This window comes from Euprymna scolopes, chromosome 14 (assembly GCF_053919585.1).
Source record: "Euprymna scolopes isolate OS-2025 chromosome 14, ASM5391958v1, whole genome shotgun sequence".
Lineage (NCBI taxonomy): Eukaryota > Metazoa > Mollusca > Cephalopoda > Sepiida > Sepiolidae > Euprymna > Euprymna scolopes.
This window is the reverse complement of record NC_136495.1, coordinates 44,722,126-44,740,176: the sequence shown is the minus strand read 5'-3', so window position 1 is coordinate 44,740,176 and position 18,051 is coordinate 44,722,126. Positions and strand designations below refer to the sequence as shown.

The 18,051-nt window shown below is 29.8% G+C and overlaps 1 protein-coding gene across 1 annotated transcript in view; it reads left to right on the top strand.

Annotated features, from left to right (window-relative positions):
• LOC145292964 (splicing factor U2AF 50 kDa subunit-like) overlaps nucleotides 1-17,850 on the top strand; it is a 46,684-nt gene extending 28,834 nt beyond the window's left edge. The window contains exons 7-12 of the mRNA XM_080139190.1: nucleotides 3,327-3,406; nucleotides 7,539-7,661; nucleotides 10,088-10,174; nucleotides 11,465-11,585; nucleotides 13,416-13,519; nucleotides 15,153-17,850. Of these exons, the coding sequence (XP_079995316.1) occupies nucleotides 3,327-3,406; nucleotides 7,539-7,661; nucleotides 10,088-10,174; nucleotides 11,465-11,585; nucleotides 13,416-13,519; nucleotides 15,153-15,284 (647 nt within the window). The 3' untranslated portion in view covers nucleotides 15,285-17,850. The remainder of the gene's footprint in view (nucleotides 1-3,326; nucleotides 3,407-7,538; nucleotides 7,662-10,087; nucleotides 10,175-11,464; nucleotides 11,586-13,415; nucleotides 13,520-15,152) is intronic.
• Nucleotides 17,851-18,051: the final 201 nt, after the last annotated feature.

The following is an 18,051-nucleotide window of genomic DNA, read 5'->3' as shown; positions in this document are numbered from 1 at the left end:
AACATACTGAAGACTTAACAAAAACAATATTAGAGGGGGGGGGTTAGTTTCACAAAAATTTAATGTAAAATAATTCACCATTTCCAGCATTTTAGGACAGTTAACCAATTTATTTTTTATGTGCATTTTTCTTTAAGGAAGGATCTATTTTTTGATTGTTTTAGACGCTTGTATGTGGCTTACAGAGGTATTTTGTTGGGGGGGCACTCGAACTTAGTGTTATTGTTAGGGTTAAAGAGTTTTAGGAGGAGACTTGCCACACACAACTTTAGTAGGTGGGTTGCTAACAGTATTTTGTTTTACTATTTATTTTTAAGTCATTATCAAGACTTCAAATATTTAAGTGTCAACTAACTGACATTTGTCTTGTTCTCAGGAAATGCTCAACAGTCAAAACTATTTGTGCGTTTGTATTACTTGCCATAGAGGTACGAAAAAGTTGTCCAAAAACTAAAAAGTAAAATTATAACAAATAAATGTTATGCAAAGCATGTTTTTATTTAATGTAACATGTTTATTCAGCTCGAAAAACATACAGTGCTTACCGATGTATTGGAAAGTTAAAAATGGCGGCCGACTATCTCTTTCACATGGTAAGTTTGGGAAAATGAGTTAAAAATAAAAAACTAGACAAAATACTGTTAAAAACCCACCGAATATATATCCGCCTATGTCACAGTAACATATATTGAGTGAGTATCTAACAGTATTTTGTCTGGTTTTTATATGCAACTCATTTTCCCAAACTTACCGCCTCAAAGAGAGAGTTGGCTGCCATTTTAAATTTCCCAATACATCGGTAAACACTATGTTTTTCGAGCTGAATAAACATGTTACGTTAAATAGAAACACTAAAAACATATCCGGTTAGGTAGAAAAGTAACTTATCTTGCCCTTGATAACATTTATTTGTTATATATTTGTTTTTTGACAACTTTTTCAAATCTATGTGTATAGTAATACAAACGAGATTTTCATACATCTTTTGATTTTGAAAAAAACATTTGTGGCTGTTTGCAGTAAAACATTGTTTTAATTCGCTGTTCAAAACTAATTTAAAGAATAAAAGTGCATGCAAGCTATATATCTACAAAAGTTTACTTTGTTTTTTTAACCATGTTTTTAAATTTGACCAGAAATGTGAGAAATTATAATGGATTCATAATGCCGAATTGGTTGGGATTGTTGTTATTATACATTCTGAAAACCGAATAGTTCTAAACTAATGTTATTCTGATAACAAAATAGCTCTAATTAAACATATCAGAACATTTATATTCATATTTTCATGTTTTTCTTAATTCGTTCGTGAATAAAAATTAAAGAACACGTACAACTGCTGCTCCTGCTGCTACTAATACTAAATTAATTTGACCAAACTCGAAAAATAACCTTTTTTCGGGTAGGTCCTTTTAAATTATTATCAATTACCGGGGTCCTACTCAACATAAAATAATACTTTTAATTGATGTTTGATACTCGTCATATTAAAGTCTTATTTTTAACACAACAAAAAAAGAAATGGTCAAAAATATTTCGGACACTTGACAGTATTAAGATTAACACCTCTTCTGATTGGTTTCCAAATTTCATAACAAAATTCTTCATACAATCATGGTACGGGCCTTTAGAAAACAGGGAGGGTCATTATAAAACCTTACCGAAAACGCCATTTTATGACGTTCACATTTTTATCACTTTATTTGCTTAAAACTCTTAAAATATATAATGTACATTCATATTTATTAATTCATTTGAAAGTATATTCATTTCTGAACAAAACAGTAGTAATTTGAAGACTTGAAGTGCTTTGGTTTGAAAAATATGGCTATTTTAGTAGAACTAACTTGAAATCTGTAATTATCCAAAGCATTTTTTTCGTCCGTGTGTATTACTAATTTAAGACCCAGAAAAACTGGATTCACAGTAATATTCTATTTGCTAGAAGGAACATGGGCTGAGATTATTCTTAAATTCCAAATAGTCTTGTATTTCTAAGAATCGGGTCAATAATGGCATGAAAATGTTTCTAGACTTGTGAATTGTCACCAGCTCTGCTTGTTTTTGCATTTGACCTTTGCATGTCCGCAAATGTTTCCAATTTCTCTATTTTAAAGGTCAAAATTCTTTTTTTAATTTTTTTATTTTTTATTAAAAGCTTCAATAATCCTTTTAAATGTCATGCAGAACGCATTTCTGTATTGCATATATTGATCTTCACTCGGGTTCTCAATTATTGATCCTTTGATATTTTTTTATATGGCATCTTTTAAAAATAATAGAATGGCGTGTATTCTGGTTTGGATCTAAGATTGTGATGCTATAGAATAAAAAAAAAAAAAAAACCCCAAAGATTGTGCAGTTTAATATTTTACTGGTAAAATCTTTCTATTTATATCTTACACATTATCAGATATATATATATATACATCCAAAGCGGTTTTTGTAAACATTTGATGATCCCTACAATAAGAGTAGTGTAAATTCTTAAAGGCAAACTAATACAGTGATTGTAAGGGATTGACTAACAAGCAAGTAACTTGGAACCAAGTTTTATTGTTTTAAAGGTTGAAAAGCATCCAATACTTCAACAGTGCTCGATATACGAGTAAAAAGATTTGCCGTAAATATATTTTCATATTACTACTTTTACTCATATTAAAATTAGAGGGACTTCTTTTCAGTCTTAAGAGACTATGGCTTGCATGGGTAAGTCTATAGTGAAGCAAAGATTGTTCAAGCACCAACACAACTTTCCTGAATTGGCATAGCTTAAGTTCAGTATCAAGAAACTTAAGATAACTTGTAACAAGGCTGAGATCAAAGTTTTTCTTCTAGGATCGAGTCTCGTCGATCCTATTATTTAATCCATAAACTGAAGGGAGGATATATGAATTCAAATGAAGACTTACCGTGAAGGCGTCAAAACTGAAGCAACTCGCCTGAAAAAGATTTTATTTGTTCTTCATCACTTTGTGTCCCTTCAAATTTTCTGTCCATGATTCGATATTCGGGCATGTAGCCCTAATTCTTTGGAATTTTAATGAAATGTTCACTTTTCTGTTTAATCTTACCTTATGTTGCAAATACCTGTTTTTTTTTGTTTTTTTTTTATACACATCTCTTATCAAATGTTGTTACATTTTGTTTCCAGAACTTAAATGATTTTATAAATATGTTGTATGGCAAAAAAAAAAAAATGACCTACAAAAGTTTGATATGCTGTAAAGCAAAAATCTCAATTCAAATTTATAATCCTACATTTTTAAGCTTAGCTTGTGATTTCTATGAATATAAGCTAATGATTTTTTTTCTCTTCTTTCCAGGAGTTGTGTCGACAGTTGTACAAGATTCTCCACACAAAATCTTTATCGGTGGATTGCCCAACTACTTAAATGAAGACCAGGTATTTTTTCGTTTTTCTGCAGAGTTGGTTATCGTCCTGCTGTCTACGGAACTCTCTCGGAACGCTCTTCTGCAACAGAAATGGAACACTGCAATATATATATATCTCCTTTTTATTTATTTTTTTAACAGGGTTTAAAATATATACATATAGTTTTTCTTTTATGCTCTGCACAAATGTTTTCAAAAAAATAAAAATTTTCTTTTCTAAATTGGTTAAAAGTTGTATACATAGAATTTTTTAAACAAATAGTTTCACATGTTGCATCTAAATTTAATTAACTCTGATTTTAATCGGCTGATCATTTTAATAATTGTTCTTTCTTTTGTTTTTTTTCTCATTTCAAAATTATTTTTGTTTTTCCAATATTCCTACCCCACATTAAGCTTGACTTTGTATCACACCCAGTTCTTGTGGGGAGGCAGGTAAATAACATCTTCATCACTTGATAAGTATATGTTTCAAATTTCGATTTTTAAGATTTTATTTTCAGGCTTTTCATTAGTTTTTTTTATTTTTACCTATTAAAAACTAAAGGGTTAAATGTTTCCCACATGAAAGTTTTTATGGTGTGTAAAAAAAAAAAAAAAAAAAAAAAAAAAGTTCCCATCCATCTAAAACCTTTTGAAGAGTAAAATTTTTTTAATTTGTTTTTATTTATTTTTTATATAAAAGCGTTATATTTGTGCAGAGCATTTATTAGAATATTTTTCTATCTCATTAACTTTCTGTATATGTTCCATTTGCTCATGTTTTTTTCTTTTTTTTTCTCTCCCCTTCTTAAAGTTTAAGTTTTTTTTTTTCTCTTGCTAGTAATTATTGAATTTTTTTTTGTCTTTCTTCAACCATCTGCTTTCTAAATGGTGCACCAACCTTTTTAAACTCTGCAATGCGAATGAGTATCAGGTTGGAATTGTTCATTACAGCATTATTTTTTTGTTTTTGTTTTTGTTCCTATTTTTTTCCTCTTCATCATTATTCCAGAAATCTTTTTTTTTTTTTTTTTTTTTTTGTTGCCGCATTTGGTTGTCTCTGCCCAGAGTGTGCTGGAGATCAGTGTGTGTTTCTTGTTTTATTTTACTCGCAAGGTTTTTTGTTTGCTGTTTTCTTTTCGTCAAATCATACGGATATAAGAAGGGTGAACAGTTTCTTCCCATCAACGACAAAAGAAACAAAAACATTTTTTTAGGAACAAAACTTGTTTCCCCCATCCCCTCCCCTTTTTCAAAATTTTTAGTGAGTCTTACATTTCAGCAACACTACCACTATAAGAATAATTACTTTTTTTTCCTCTAATGAAAAATAGATTTGGGTAAAAGAAAAAAAAAACACGAAAATAATCGCCATAAAATAATTTAAATCACTGTTTATCCTGTATGGCAAGGTCTGCACTAGACTTCTCCCTTTATAAAACACTTTCAAAGGTTTGGTCAGGATTTTTTCCTGCTGTGTGGAGATCTTGGTATAGAGTATCCAACCAAACCACCTTTCGTTTCAGCCATCCTATTGACCTTTCCACAGGGGCCTCCATGTTGAATCGTGTATTCGCACCGATATTACCGTTTACACGCACTATATGTCCGTACCAATGAGATCGGCATAACGGTGGCCACATACCAACATTTCTGACTAGTCATTAGAACTAGCTAAAATAATTTAGCCATTTTAAAACTCGGAAATTTTAAATTTCCGCTTAACTGTTTAAAAGAAAAAATTAAAAAGGAAACTTACTCTAGCTGTAGCCAAATAAAGTTCCAATTTCTTTTCTGTATATTTGGCAAAACACCAACCGAGCAAAACAGAAATTCTATCATCTTTCAGCATTGGATGGCAAGTTCTCTCTTTCAGGCTTGGTTTTCTTTCAGGATTTCTTGCCAATTCCATTTCAGCTTTCTTTTACAGGAAGTTCTCTATTTTCCTATGCAAATTGATTATGACCATTATTATGCTGATTATTATGATTATGATTCTAAAAGTCTAGTTCTAGAAAAAAATCCATTTTCTTTAGCTTTTAAGAAATCTTATTTCAGTTATCAATTGTAGACTTAAAAAGCTTAAATTGCGCCATGTTTTATGTGTTTTTAATACATCGACTCATTATTCTTTTCTTGTTTCTTCCCCCTTTTGTCCCTAGATTAGGGGAAGAGGTTGAAAACCTACCGGTGACTTTCATATTGTCGATTAACTGACCAAACCACAAAAACCTTGTTAATGTGCTCACCCAAGACACAGGCAAGTGGTCAGTTTCAAGATTGAGTGGAAGGGCAGTAATTATAGTGTTGTTCACGGACGTTGGTGTGGGCTTTGTGAGTATACCATATGACTGAATGAATGAGCAGCAGCTGGATTGAATGCCCGGTGGGCACCTCCCCCCCCCTTCCTTATTTTGGTGACCCGACAAGGTTCAGATTGCTTAGCATAATCTTTTCAAAACTTTTTCATCTCCATCATAGCACAACAATCGCACCTTAAGGTAAATTAGAATTTTTACCATAAATATTTTCAGATATTTCAATTTTTTACTGCTTGGAAAACTAGTTGTATTTTAATTTGTATTTAGCAGGGTTTTTTTTTTTTTTTTTTTTAACGTAAAGTTTATGAATTTGGGGAAGAACATGTAGAAAAAAACAGATGTAAAGACAACACAAATATAGATGCCTATTCAAATCTGAAACGCATAAGTAGACTGATATTTTGTTTCTTTAACAGAAACTTTGTCAAAGTTTAAATTTTTACTTCATTTTCATTAAAGAAACAAATTGTTTAACAATGTTTTGGATTTTAAATTTTTTTCTTTTTTAAAATATATTTTGTGTTATGTCTACTTTTCCATTTTTTTCTTTTTTTTTTTTTTTTTTTTTTCTAGACCTAAAACATGTTATTTTGGGGGTGAAAAAAAGTGGTTTGGTTTTAGCCTATAGAAATAGGTAAATCAATTTTATATATGATTTTACATTGGACTCTCTCAGACAAGTATGGATTAAATTCTTAGGGTTTTTTATGGATTTTAATTTTAGGGAAGAATATAAGATTGTTATTTTATTTTTTTATAATATAAAATTTGAACCTACAAACCCAGTTTGTTAATTTAAATCAACTTTCATTGTTATTTGTCTTGGGAGCTGAGAGATTGCTTTAAAGTTAAGAATTAAAAATTCAATCGCTGATGTAACAATGTGTATGTATGTGTAATATATATATATATATATATATATATATATATATTAACATAAATTACTATTACATTAGCAGTTGAATTTTTTTTTTTAAGTATTAAACTTATCCTTCCTCTCTTGTCATCTGTAGCAATCTGAATTTGGGAAGAAAGTTTTTATTGGCTTTTTGTCAAATTTTGAACCTTAAAAACAGGGCAACAATGTCTGTATGTGTGTGCATCTGAATGGCTCAGTACTCACATTAATGTTTGTCTCATGTATATTAAAAAGAAAAAAAAACTACCCATCTGAAATGCACCTTTTTTTTCTTTTTTTTTCTTTTTTTTTTTTTTACTCCTCTCTCACTTGAGTGATTCTGGTGATGTTGATAATGGCAAAGTGGAAAGAAAAAAAACATTGTATCTGTGTTGTGTTGAAGTTTTGAAACTTGATATCAAATGTTTTACATCTATCATCCCACAACTCCGTTTCAATCATAGCAACATAGACAATCTTTTCCTTGAGCGACACCAAATTTTTTTATTGTCCACAGCAGTTAACTCCCTTGTATATATAAAATAAATATATAAGTATATATAAATAAAAAAATTTTTTATTTAGATCATTTCCTAATTAAATACATAATTTAGATAATGCTTGTAATTTAAAACATGTTTTTCCTTTTTTAAAAGTTAAGATGCAAAACTTGAAAAAAAAACCTGTAGGCATTTAAATATTTCCATTTCCCCACATTAACAAGTTTGTTATAGTTTTTTTCATGACTGGCTAAAAAGAATATGCCTGAAATGTAGAAATCTTCAATCACAAATAAATCTTGATTAATTAAAATTTTATTAATGGGTTGGACTGTGGGTTGGCTTTTTTTTTTAATAGAAAACATAAATACATCTGTGTGAGGGAGTTAGCTGCTTGTTACAATTAATTTGTTTATTCATATAGTTGACCTAATTTTTCAGGTTAAAGAATTGCTCACCTCATTTGGCCCATTAAAAGCATTTAATTTGGTCAAAGACAGCGCCACAGGTCTGTCTAAAGGATATGCCTTTTGTGAATACGTAGATGTCACTATTACAGATCAGGTAAGCATCTCTAATTTTTATATGGTGATGATTTTTATACCGAGGAGCAATTGTGTTTGTACCAATATTGTTTTTATTTTATCTGCTTTTGAGGATAAGAATATATTTTGTAATTTTATTCAATAAGGTTTCATCCAGAATTACCTCCTATATTAAAAAATATGAAAATGTGTATGATGTAAGTACCTAGGACGGAATGATAATATTGTATTAAAAAACTAGGTATGTACAAAATGAATAAATATTTTGATCCCTCCCTTTACTTAAAAATTCACCAAAAATCAGAAAATTAACCAATTTTAATGCAATTTTCTGTATTTATCAAATAATGATCACGGAATATAATGAACCCATTATTTTTATTTGAGTCTTAGTGGATATATATTATTTTGTTTAAACAAAAAATACCTTTGTTATGGTTTTCAGTAGTAAAAAAAATGATTTAATTTGCTTTTTTTTTTTTTTTAATGAAAATAAAGCATCGTAAAATATAACAATAAAAAAAAAAGTATTTAATTTTTACAGGAATATTCGATAAGAACCCCTAAAGTCTGTATTTAATTAATTCAATATAACTCGAAAAATGAATTTCTTGAACTACCGATGTTATCATTGAATGAAGCATTGTTTATTTAATATTTTCACACAAAAAAAAAAAAAAAAAAAAAACTTTTTTTTTTTTTTTTTTTAATTACAGGTTTCGCATATGTAAGATTTTAATATTTTCCTTGCTTAAATGAAGATGAAACTTTAGGCATAACATAATTTTTATATAATATTGAACAGTAATTGAAAAAAAAAAATTAATTTAAAAATAGGAACATAAAAAAATAATTAAATGATAAAAATTATACAAACGTTTAGAATAGGAATGTATGGATGCATGTCTGGGAGGGAAAAAAAAACAAAAAAAAAATAGCATCTCCCTTTTAATTACATGACATTTTCAGTCTTTTGACTGGTTGAAATTTTGGGCTTGCATATATTCCGTGTTTACAAAACTTTAGTTGGTTGCATTTCTGTGAACTGCAGAATCACTCAGTTTTGGGTCTAATTAAGCTATTTTTTATAAACAAGGTGTTTTATTTTTTTTATTTAATTCATATCTTAGGACTTTACTAATTATCTTTGAAATAGACCCAGAAAACTAAGATTTATCTTTTAAAGGAGTTTTACAATGAATTTATTTAACTTCAAAATTTAGCTGAATTGGTTAGCTCACCATGAAAACATTTTTCATAACTTTTTTTTCATGTGTACAAATATTTTTTTCCTTTTGGAAATTAAGTTTAGTCCTTAATCTTTAAAATACAATCAAAAAGTAGTCGGAAACCTACGAAAAAATTATAATAAATCGGCTTTCAAAACTAAGTCCCCCTATCTTTATTCGTCCGTTTTTGCCTGTACCTATCAAAAACTTATGTAAATTGATCAAGTAGTTTTCTTTTTATAAAGAAAAGTGCTGTAAGTAAGCAAACAGCAGCGATGTTGCAATGCCATCTTGAAAACTGACTGAAAATGAACTTTTTCTTTTTTTTTTTTTTAAATATTTTGTGCTATATCTACTTTTCCATTTCTTTTCCTAGACCTAAACCTTGTTTATATTTTGCGGGTTAAAAAATATAAGGTAGTTTGGACGTAAATTGGTAATTAATTTTGAATATGATTTTACATTGGACTCTTTCAGACAAGTACGGATTAAATTGTTAGTTTTTTTGTTTTTTTTTGTATGATTTTAATTTTGGGGAAGAATATAATATGGCATAATCACGTTGACCCACTGGTTTTTGTTGGATCACTGGAGTTAAGCAACGTTGAGCCTGGTCAGTATTTGGTAGGTGACCAATTTAGGAACTCTAAGCGCTGTATGTAGGACGACATCGACACCTCTCTGCAAGAGTTTTGAAAACCTAACGTCATCTCTAACAGGGATATGCATGCGACTGAGAACCACTTGTGAATTTCATACTCCCATGGAACTTCCTTCTTTGGAGGAAGCTGATTAAACCTGCATAGGGTTAGTGTCATTTCCAATTGAGAAAACTCTAAATGATTCAAACTTGTCTTAACAAGGAGATATTAGAAAAACTTTAATTTGCTTAAAAATGATTTTCTTAATAAAAACTGATCAATTTACATGATTTTTGAAAGACAATATTTTCTTTCTGTCATAGGATACACACAGATTTTTGTTTGCTAATCAAAAGATCAAATGATGTAAAAATTGTTTCTAAATTGCTATATTCAGCCATTATAGTCATAGAAACTGTGCCTTTTCATTTGTTCGTAATGATAATTTTGAAATTTAGAAAAAATAATCTTGCTATAGGAAAAAATGTTGTCAGAATTATTAGAAAATTGTTCTTAAAACAATGTTTCCAATTCTTGTATAACTCCACCTTATATTTTTTATACTTGTTTTTCAGGCATGTGCAGGATTAAATGGAATGCAACTTGGAGACAAGAAATTAATTGTGCAGAGAGCGAGTGTTGGTGCCAAGAATGCACAAAATGTAAGTTCTGTATTTGATCTTTCAGATAGAACAAGGTATTAAAGTTAAATTTTAATCATTGTCTTTTGAAATGTGCAAGAAATTTTCAATTTCTTGCGATAATTATATAAATCAGTGAAATTCAAAAAAAATTTAGTTTTTCTACAAATTTTGGTTAATCAGTTTCTAAGTTGAAACTTTTCTAATTAAACTAGCATGCTTCTTGAAATTGCCCAGTCATAAAATACACTTAAATATGATATTTTGGTCAATGCAGATTTCATATTTATTATATTGGACCAAATATATATGAATTATTTAACAAGTTTTAAAAAATGACTTGTGTGCCACCACCTAGAATCGAAACCAAAATGTTTAGCTTAAAATTTACTTTGACCATAATGCCTGAGCTATGAAGACATGTTTGCTGCAAGGCTAAAAATTGAAACATGAACCAATAGCTATTATGTTATGCATGCATATTTATGCCGTCATTCCAACTTCACCTGGCAAATTCCATTTTTTTTAATTTTCACACTTTTTGGATCGATTTTCCCCGGCTATAACCCAAATATAAAGTTTCAAATAGGTTTGAATACCCTATATATTAAGCTTCATGTCTGTAGACCAAAAAGAAGTTTGGTAGGCAAAATATTTAAGCAAATATATGTACGTACACATACATAAATATATATAGAAAGGTTTGTGTTTACTATAACCTTTTTACACCAATATTACGCAAGTATAAGTCATGTAGAGTATCTGCATGAATATAATTACACGTAATAGTTAACTAACGATGATCATCCCATAAGAAAACTGAAAACTAATAGGGAATTAAAATGAATGTTTAAAAGAATATGCAAATTAGTTAGATCTTTTGCAGATGAACGCAATTCCACAACCCATACATAACAAAGTTGTATTTTCTTTTTAAATACATAGAAAAAAGGATTTTTAATATGAATATAAATACACAAAAAAATAAACAAATTTATAGGAGTATAAAAATCACTTTTGCTTGCTTGTAAAGTTGCATTATTATTGATATTGTGTAAAGTTTGAGTGAATTACCTCCCTTTATGATTTAAGTTAAACAATATTCTATTATTTCTTAAAAAAAAAAAAAGTTATATATATATTTTTTTTTAATCAATTTATGTGTTAAATAACAAACTTTATATATCCTCTCCTAATTTTATGAAAAAAATATAATTCCAAAAATAATTATATTATGTCCAAATTGATAAGTTTACATGATTAGTTAAAAAAAAAAATTTAAATTTGACTATTTTTGTTTGCCATTTTCAGCCTGTTCAACTCCAGATTCCAGGCTTGAACCTTAACCAAGGTGCTGGGCCACCTACTGAAGTCTTGTGTCTCATGAACATGGTGACACCTGATGAATTGGAAGATGAGGAAGAATATGAAGGTTGGATGATTTTTTTTTCTTTTTGTTTTCTCTTTTTTTCTTTTTTCTTTCAAATCGAAATTGGGGAGGACTTTTATATTTTTCATCAATGCAGACTTGTTTGTCACTTGAAGGTTTAAATTCTCTAAAATTTTCTGGAAGTTTGCCCCCTGATCTAAAATAAATTTCAATTTCCAAACATAATGTTTTCTCATTTATAGCAAATTTAGTTTTGGCACAAAACAACTTGTACTAAAATTTATTTACTTGAATAAAAACAATACTTGACAAATATTTGGTGTGTACATTTAGAAATTCTTTTGTTTTTGAAAAGGCTGAGATCAAAGGACATAATCCATCATGGTCTTAATGTCCAGATGCTTTCATCCAATTATCTATCGCTTAAAATATCGGTTCTTTTAGCACAATATTATGATTTGTATAATTATTTACCTTCTTTTCAGGAAGTGAGACATAAGGTCAGGTGTGGGTTTGATGAAAGTATTTCTGTGGAATGAACTGGATTTGAACTTTGCACACCAAGTTTTCAGTTCATGTTGTTAATGTATGTCAACAATTAACAATCAAACATACACTAAAAAAAATATAAAAATTTAATTCAATAATATGTATTGTTTGGACTACTGTTCTCATCTTGATTGTTATTTTCGCAGTATTTCATCTAATGTTATTTCTGATCTTCAGGTTTATTGGTGAATGGTAGATTTTATTTTGATTGGAGAGAAAAAAAAAAAAAAAAAGGCGTTAGGATTCGAAATGTGTTTATGAAACATTTGTTTCCATTTTCATGATTTCAATGTGTACTCATTTGATATATTTCTGAATTTGTGAAATGAGGATTGATAAAACGTACCCCCCCCCCCCATATTTAAAGAAGTTTTAAATACAATATGAAATTCCTATCCTAAGTATAATATCATTCACAAATGGATCTAATCAAGTCACTCAAAAATACCTTCTTAAAGAAGAATTTATTTTCAGTGCAGGATCAAGTTCCATAAGTTTGACACTGAACGTCATTTCCCAAAGCAAATCTTTTCAGATTCTTTATTAGTATTGACAACCCATTTATCATAAAACTATTGTGCAAACTAACATTGTCAAAAGCAAAAGATATAGTTTTATGCTGGATTCCAAGTCACATGGGGATCAAAATAAATGACGAGGCTGATACAGCCACTAAAAGTTCTCAAAGAATCCATTGACCAATCATACAAGATTCCATTCATGTATTGATTAAAAGTAAAATTGCAATCATATATCAGAAACAAATGACAAATCCACTAGAACAACTGTAACTCAAATAAACTATTAACACTAAAACCCACTCTGGGGAAGAATATCAAAAGGAAGAAGTTATCTCTCGACTCCATATTGGATATTCTAAAATAACCCACTAATTCTTACTTGAAGGAGAGGAGCCTCCATGCTGCATAGCTTGTCATGCTCCCATACACTGTAAGACCCCAAATTTATATCTATACAGAAAAAGTACTTTAAAACTTTAAAGGATTTATTTAAAAGCAAAAATAGACCAATTAATAGCATACCTTAAATAAAATAAAAACCAAAAAAATGTAAAACTACTTCAGTACACAAATATACTTAAATATGTCCCAAACAAATAAAATAATGGATACACAATAGACTCTGCCCAAGAAATGAACGTTGACTAAAACAAATGCAATCAGAAATAGTGTTTGGTTTATGAAATGATCCTACAGGAGTTGATGAGCTGTTAACCCCAAACCAACTATTTGAAAATTTTAATTACTAGTGATTTTTTTTTCTTCTGTATTATCTAATGATTCCCTCCCCTTTAATTTTCAGATATTGTCGAAGATGTTAAGGAAGAATGTGGCAAGTACGGAATGGTGCACAGCCTTGAGATTCCACGTCCAATCAAAGGAGTTGATGTACCAGGCTGTGGAAAGGTACGATTTCAGATAGGATTTCCTACTCTGCTTTTTTACACTTAAATCAATTTTCAATAGATCTAATATATAATGTAAATTTGGTCATTAATAGTTCCCTACAAAATTAATATTCTATTCCTGTTTGCTCATTTTTTTTTTTCTTAGTGCAGTTCTGTTAAGAAAAATGAAATGCAATTCAATTCCTCCTGGAAAATATTTTGCGGACTCAAAATTATTTTCATATAGATTTTAACCATTTAGCAATACCTTTTGGAAAAAATACTGATAGGAAAAAGTAAACTAAATACTTCTATATATCTATAAAAGTGAAATTGTGTCTGTGTGTGTACATTTCCCTACCAAACTACTGTCAATTTTCAATCTACAGACTCGAGGTTTGACATAAGGGGTATTGAGATTTGGAAAAATCTTTTTAACTGGTTTTCGGCCAGAAATTTGGTGCTCAAGGGGTCAAAGTTCAACAATTTGACCTTTGAAAACTCTACAAAACTCCTGCCAATTTTGTGTCTAAACACTTGAAATTTTAGATGTAAGTTACTTGGACATGAATCAAACTTTATAATTTGATGTGAGCCCAAAACAAATGTCATGGGGTTGAAATTGAGATCAAAGTTTAAAAAAAAAAAAAAATGTGACCTGAGGTCTCTACCAAAATACTCAACTAATTTTTGGTTTAAATATTTGAAATTTTGCATAAAAGGATTCAGATATAAGGCAAGATTTTTAATCAGTTTTTGGACGAAAATTTGGCTTCCAAGGGGTCAAAGTTAAAAAGATTTGACCTTTGTGGTCTCTAGCAAACTATTCAGCCAATTTTGGGTCTAAACATTTTAAATTTTACATATAGAGTATTCAGACATGCAACAAGCTTTTTAATCAGTTTTTGGGTGAAAATTTGACTGCCAAGAGGTCAGTGTTAAGAGTTGACCTTACCAAACACCTCTGCCAATTTGGGGTTTAAACACTTGAAATTTTATATGTAGATTACCTGGACATGAGTCAAACTTTTTAATATATGCATACGTATGCACATAAAAGTAATGAACAATACATAGGACCTGAGCAAAGCCGGGCTGGACTGCTAGTTGCAAATAAAAATGCTTCTGGACAACACCACATCGGTACAGTTAAAAAGGGAGCTCCATTTCAACAATACCTTGTCTACTTCTGGAACTCCTTCATTAAGAAAACAAGCCATGCATATGAGATGACCCTACAAAAAATAGTGAAGAAATGATGAATGTGAGAAGTGTGAAGGGCCAACATTGCCTTCACATTTTCACCAAGTTTCAGAAAAATCTAATGGATGGGGCAAAAATTATGGGGTAAAAAGTGTCATTCTTTTGCAAATTTGGGGTATTTGTTACTCCTTTTGAGTTCCTGGGAATGGCGAATCCCAGTGAAAATGGACAAATGATGCAGTTTCATGCCTTAAAACAGGTATATTTGAATTCAGCACCATGGAAAACCACTATATAGACATACATATCAAGTTTTTGAGTAATATGATAAAAAAAGGTCATTTAGGATGATTCACAAAGTTCATGATTTAGAATCTTAAATTTTAAAGCACACAAGTTAAAATTAAATTTATTTTTGTAATGACTATTTTCTTTTATTTTTTTCCCAGATTTTTGTGGAATTCAATTCTGTTATCGACTGTCAGAAGGCTCAACAAGCTTTAACCGGAAGGAAATTCTCCAACAGAGTGGTAGTAACCTCCTACTACGATCCAGATAAATACCATCGGAGAGAATTTTAAGATCCAACATTTTTTTTTTTTTTTTTCTACTTTACAAAAAAAAAAAAAAAAAAAAAATAGGGGAAGAAAAAAATAGGAAATTGAAAAACTTTTCATGCCAGTATAATCAGCATTTTGTGGAGATCTTAATTTTTTTTTTTTTTTTTTTTTTTCCTCTTTTTTAAAACACCTCAAACACCCATTTTGTTACCTTTTTAATTTGAAAATATTTGTTTTAACTTCCAAGTAAACGGTGAGTGTCACTGTAACTGGGCCAAACAACTGTGCTCTAAAACTAAAAAAGAAAATTAGTTGCTTTTCTTGAACGTCACTTGATCATCCTTCATTTGTCACCCTCCGTCATTAATCTTAGTCACAGACAACTTGGCATCTGCTGTTACTGCTGATTCATTCACGTCTGGTTTTAATCCAGATTAACAAACTTTAATTACTGATAGGAATTATGTAAAATAATTTGATGTTTTTGCAGATTGTTGTTTCAAATCAACACATTTCACGTGAAAATATTACGTACTTGCATGTCATGTTGAAATTAATTATAAATTCCAAAATTAATAAATGACCTAGTAGATAATGTGCTAGATCTATTTATAACAAAAAAAAACAAAAAAACTCAACCACAATTATGTTCAAACATTTTGTGTTTAAAAATGGCAGGCTATATTGAAAATGACTGGTGACAAGTCAGTTTATTTGTACAGAAGTGGTCGCACAACTCTTTCACAGTAAAACATATGATAAAACTCGATAATTCGATAAATTCTATTGTAATTATTTTTCTACTGGATCATTTTTTTGTGATTTTTTGCCATTTATATCAATTTCGATATGAAAGATATATACGCAATACTTTCACCTGAAATGTGTTAGTTTAAAACTTCAGTAATTTGCACAAGCACCAACTTAAAAAAAATATTTCTATATAGTCTAGTTAACTAAAAAAAACGGGTATATTTTTAATAAATAGTTTTTCCTGAGATCTTGTTTCAACTAATACTCATTGGATGTACAAAATGAAAATAAAAATAAACCTGCGGCTTCTCATTTAAAGGAAGTCGATCATGTAATCAGCAGGTCCTCTACTGGCAAAGCAAGGTTTCATCATCAAGGGAGATAATTATATCTGTACACCATAAATTTGAATAATGTTGATAGTGACATTTAATGGTTAATAATGAATTCATTTTTAGTAAATTGCCTCCTCAGAATGTTTTTAAATGAGCAATCATGAGAAAAGTGTGCTTAGAATTTAAACAAAATTGTGCATTTGATGAACTCTAGAATTTTTATGAAATATTCAGAAAAAATTTTTTTTATTTAGACAACGAAAATTCCTATGAAGAAATGTAAATAGCTTCCCTCTCCTTCCCTAAAACAATTTCGACATTTTTTTTTTATATTTTTGTTTTTTCTTTAAAATTTCATTTTCATGAAATGTATAATTTTGCTATTATGTAAGATCAGCTTAAATCTTTAACTTGGATGGATTGAAAGATCTTAGATGATTTACAAAAATGAACACTATTTTATTTCAAAATGTTGAATACATTCCAACATTTATATAAAATAATAGTAATCATATGATATTACACAAACTATTAACATTTTCCCCTCCTACCTATCGTTTTGAAGATTATTGAATTGAGTAATTCTGATTTTTGTTTCTCTTCTCTCAGCGGTTATCTTTTTTTTTCCCCCTCTTCAATCCTATGAGGAAATAAGCCCCCTCCTTTTTATCTCACTAAATTTATGATTAAATTGTGTTGACACGGGTTCTTGTAGATTACCAAAGTTAAGCGACATTGAGCCTGGTCAGTACTTAGATGGGTGGCCATTTTGGAATATCAGATGTCGTAAGCGAACGCTTCATTCAATTTAGATTGGTACCAGCCTCCTCCTTATTGGCAATCTATAACCAACAACAAGCTAGTGTTTTCTTACAACAATAGTTCAGCTCATATGTTCTGCTATTCACTATAAATACGGGCTTAAACACTCAACCTAAGAATCTTATTCGCTATAAATACGTGGTTAAGCACCCAATCTAAGAATCTTTCAGGCTCAGAAAGGGACTTTTATTAATACTATTACTCTAATTCACCATTTTGCTAAGTTTAAAAAAAACAAAAACTTTTTGTCATGCCTCCCTCTCCTACCACATAGTCAAAAGGAATTCACTTTTGTGTCAGTTATATGCATTCCTTCCCTCTTCCTTGCCGAATCATTTTCTTCTTTACCCCTCACCCCTTTTTTCCACATACTCTGGGCATTTTGGCAGCTCTCATCAGTATGTGTGTATGTATGTGTGTGTGTATGTACGGTGTGTGTGTGCACATTTCTCCATTTTTCTTGTGCACTCCTTTGGAATCGCATAGGATTTGCTCATCCCAAAACCCTTGAACAATGGTCTTGTTTGCACACCTGTTGCCCGCTTATCCCGCAAGAATTGTTAGCATGCAACCTCCTCATTTATCGTTCATGTAGTTGGCCGTCCCAACTCAGACGTGGAGAACCATTGTCCTAGCTCTGTATTAACTAAAGAAATTAAATGAATAAAAAACAAAAATATTGTCTTTTTTTTTTTTTTTTTTTTTTTTGCAAAAGAAAAATTATTTCAAAAACCTTCAAAATATTTTGTATTGATATGTGGTGGTTTTAGATGATATTCTAAGCTTCTATTTTTATATAAATTAGTTGAAAAACAATTTCTTTTTTCTCTCTCCAGTCAAACATTATAGGACTATATACACAGGCACCACACATTCTG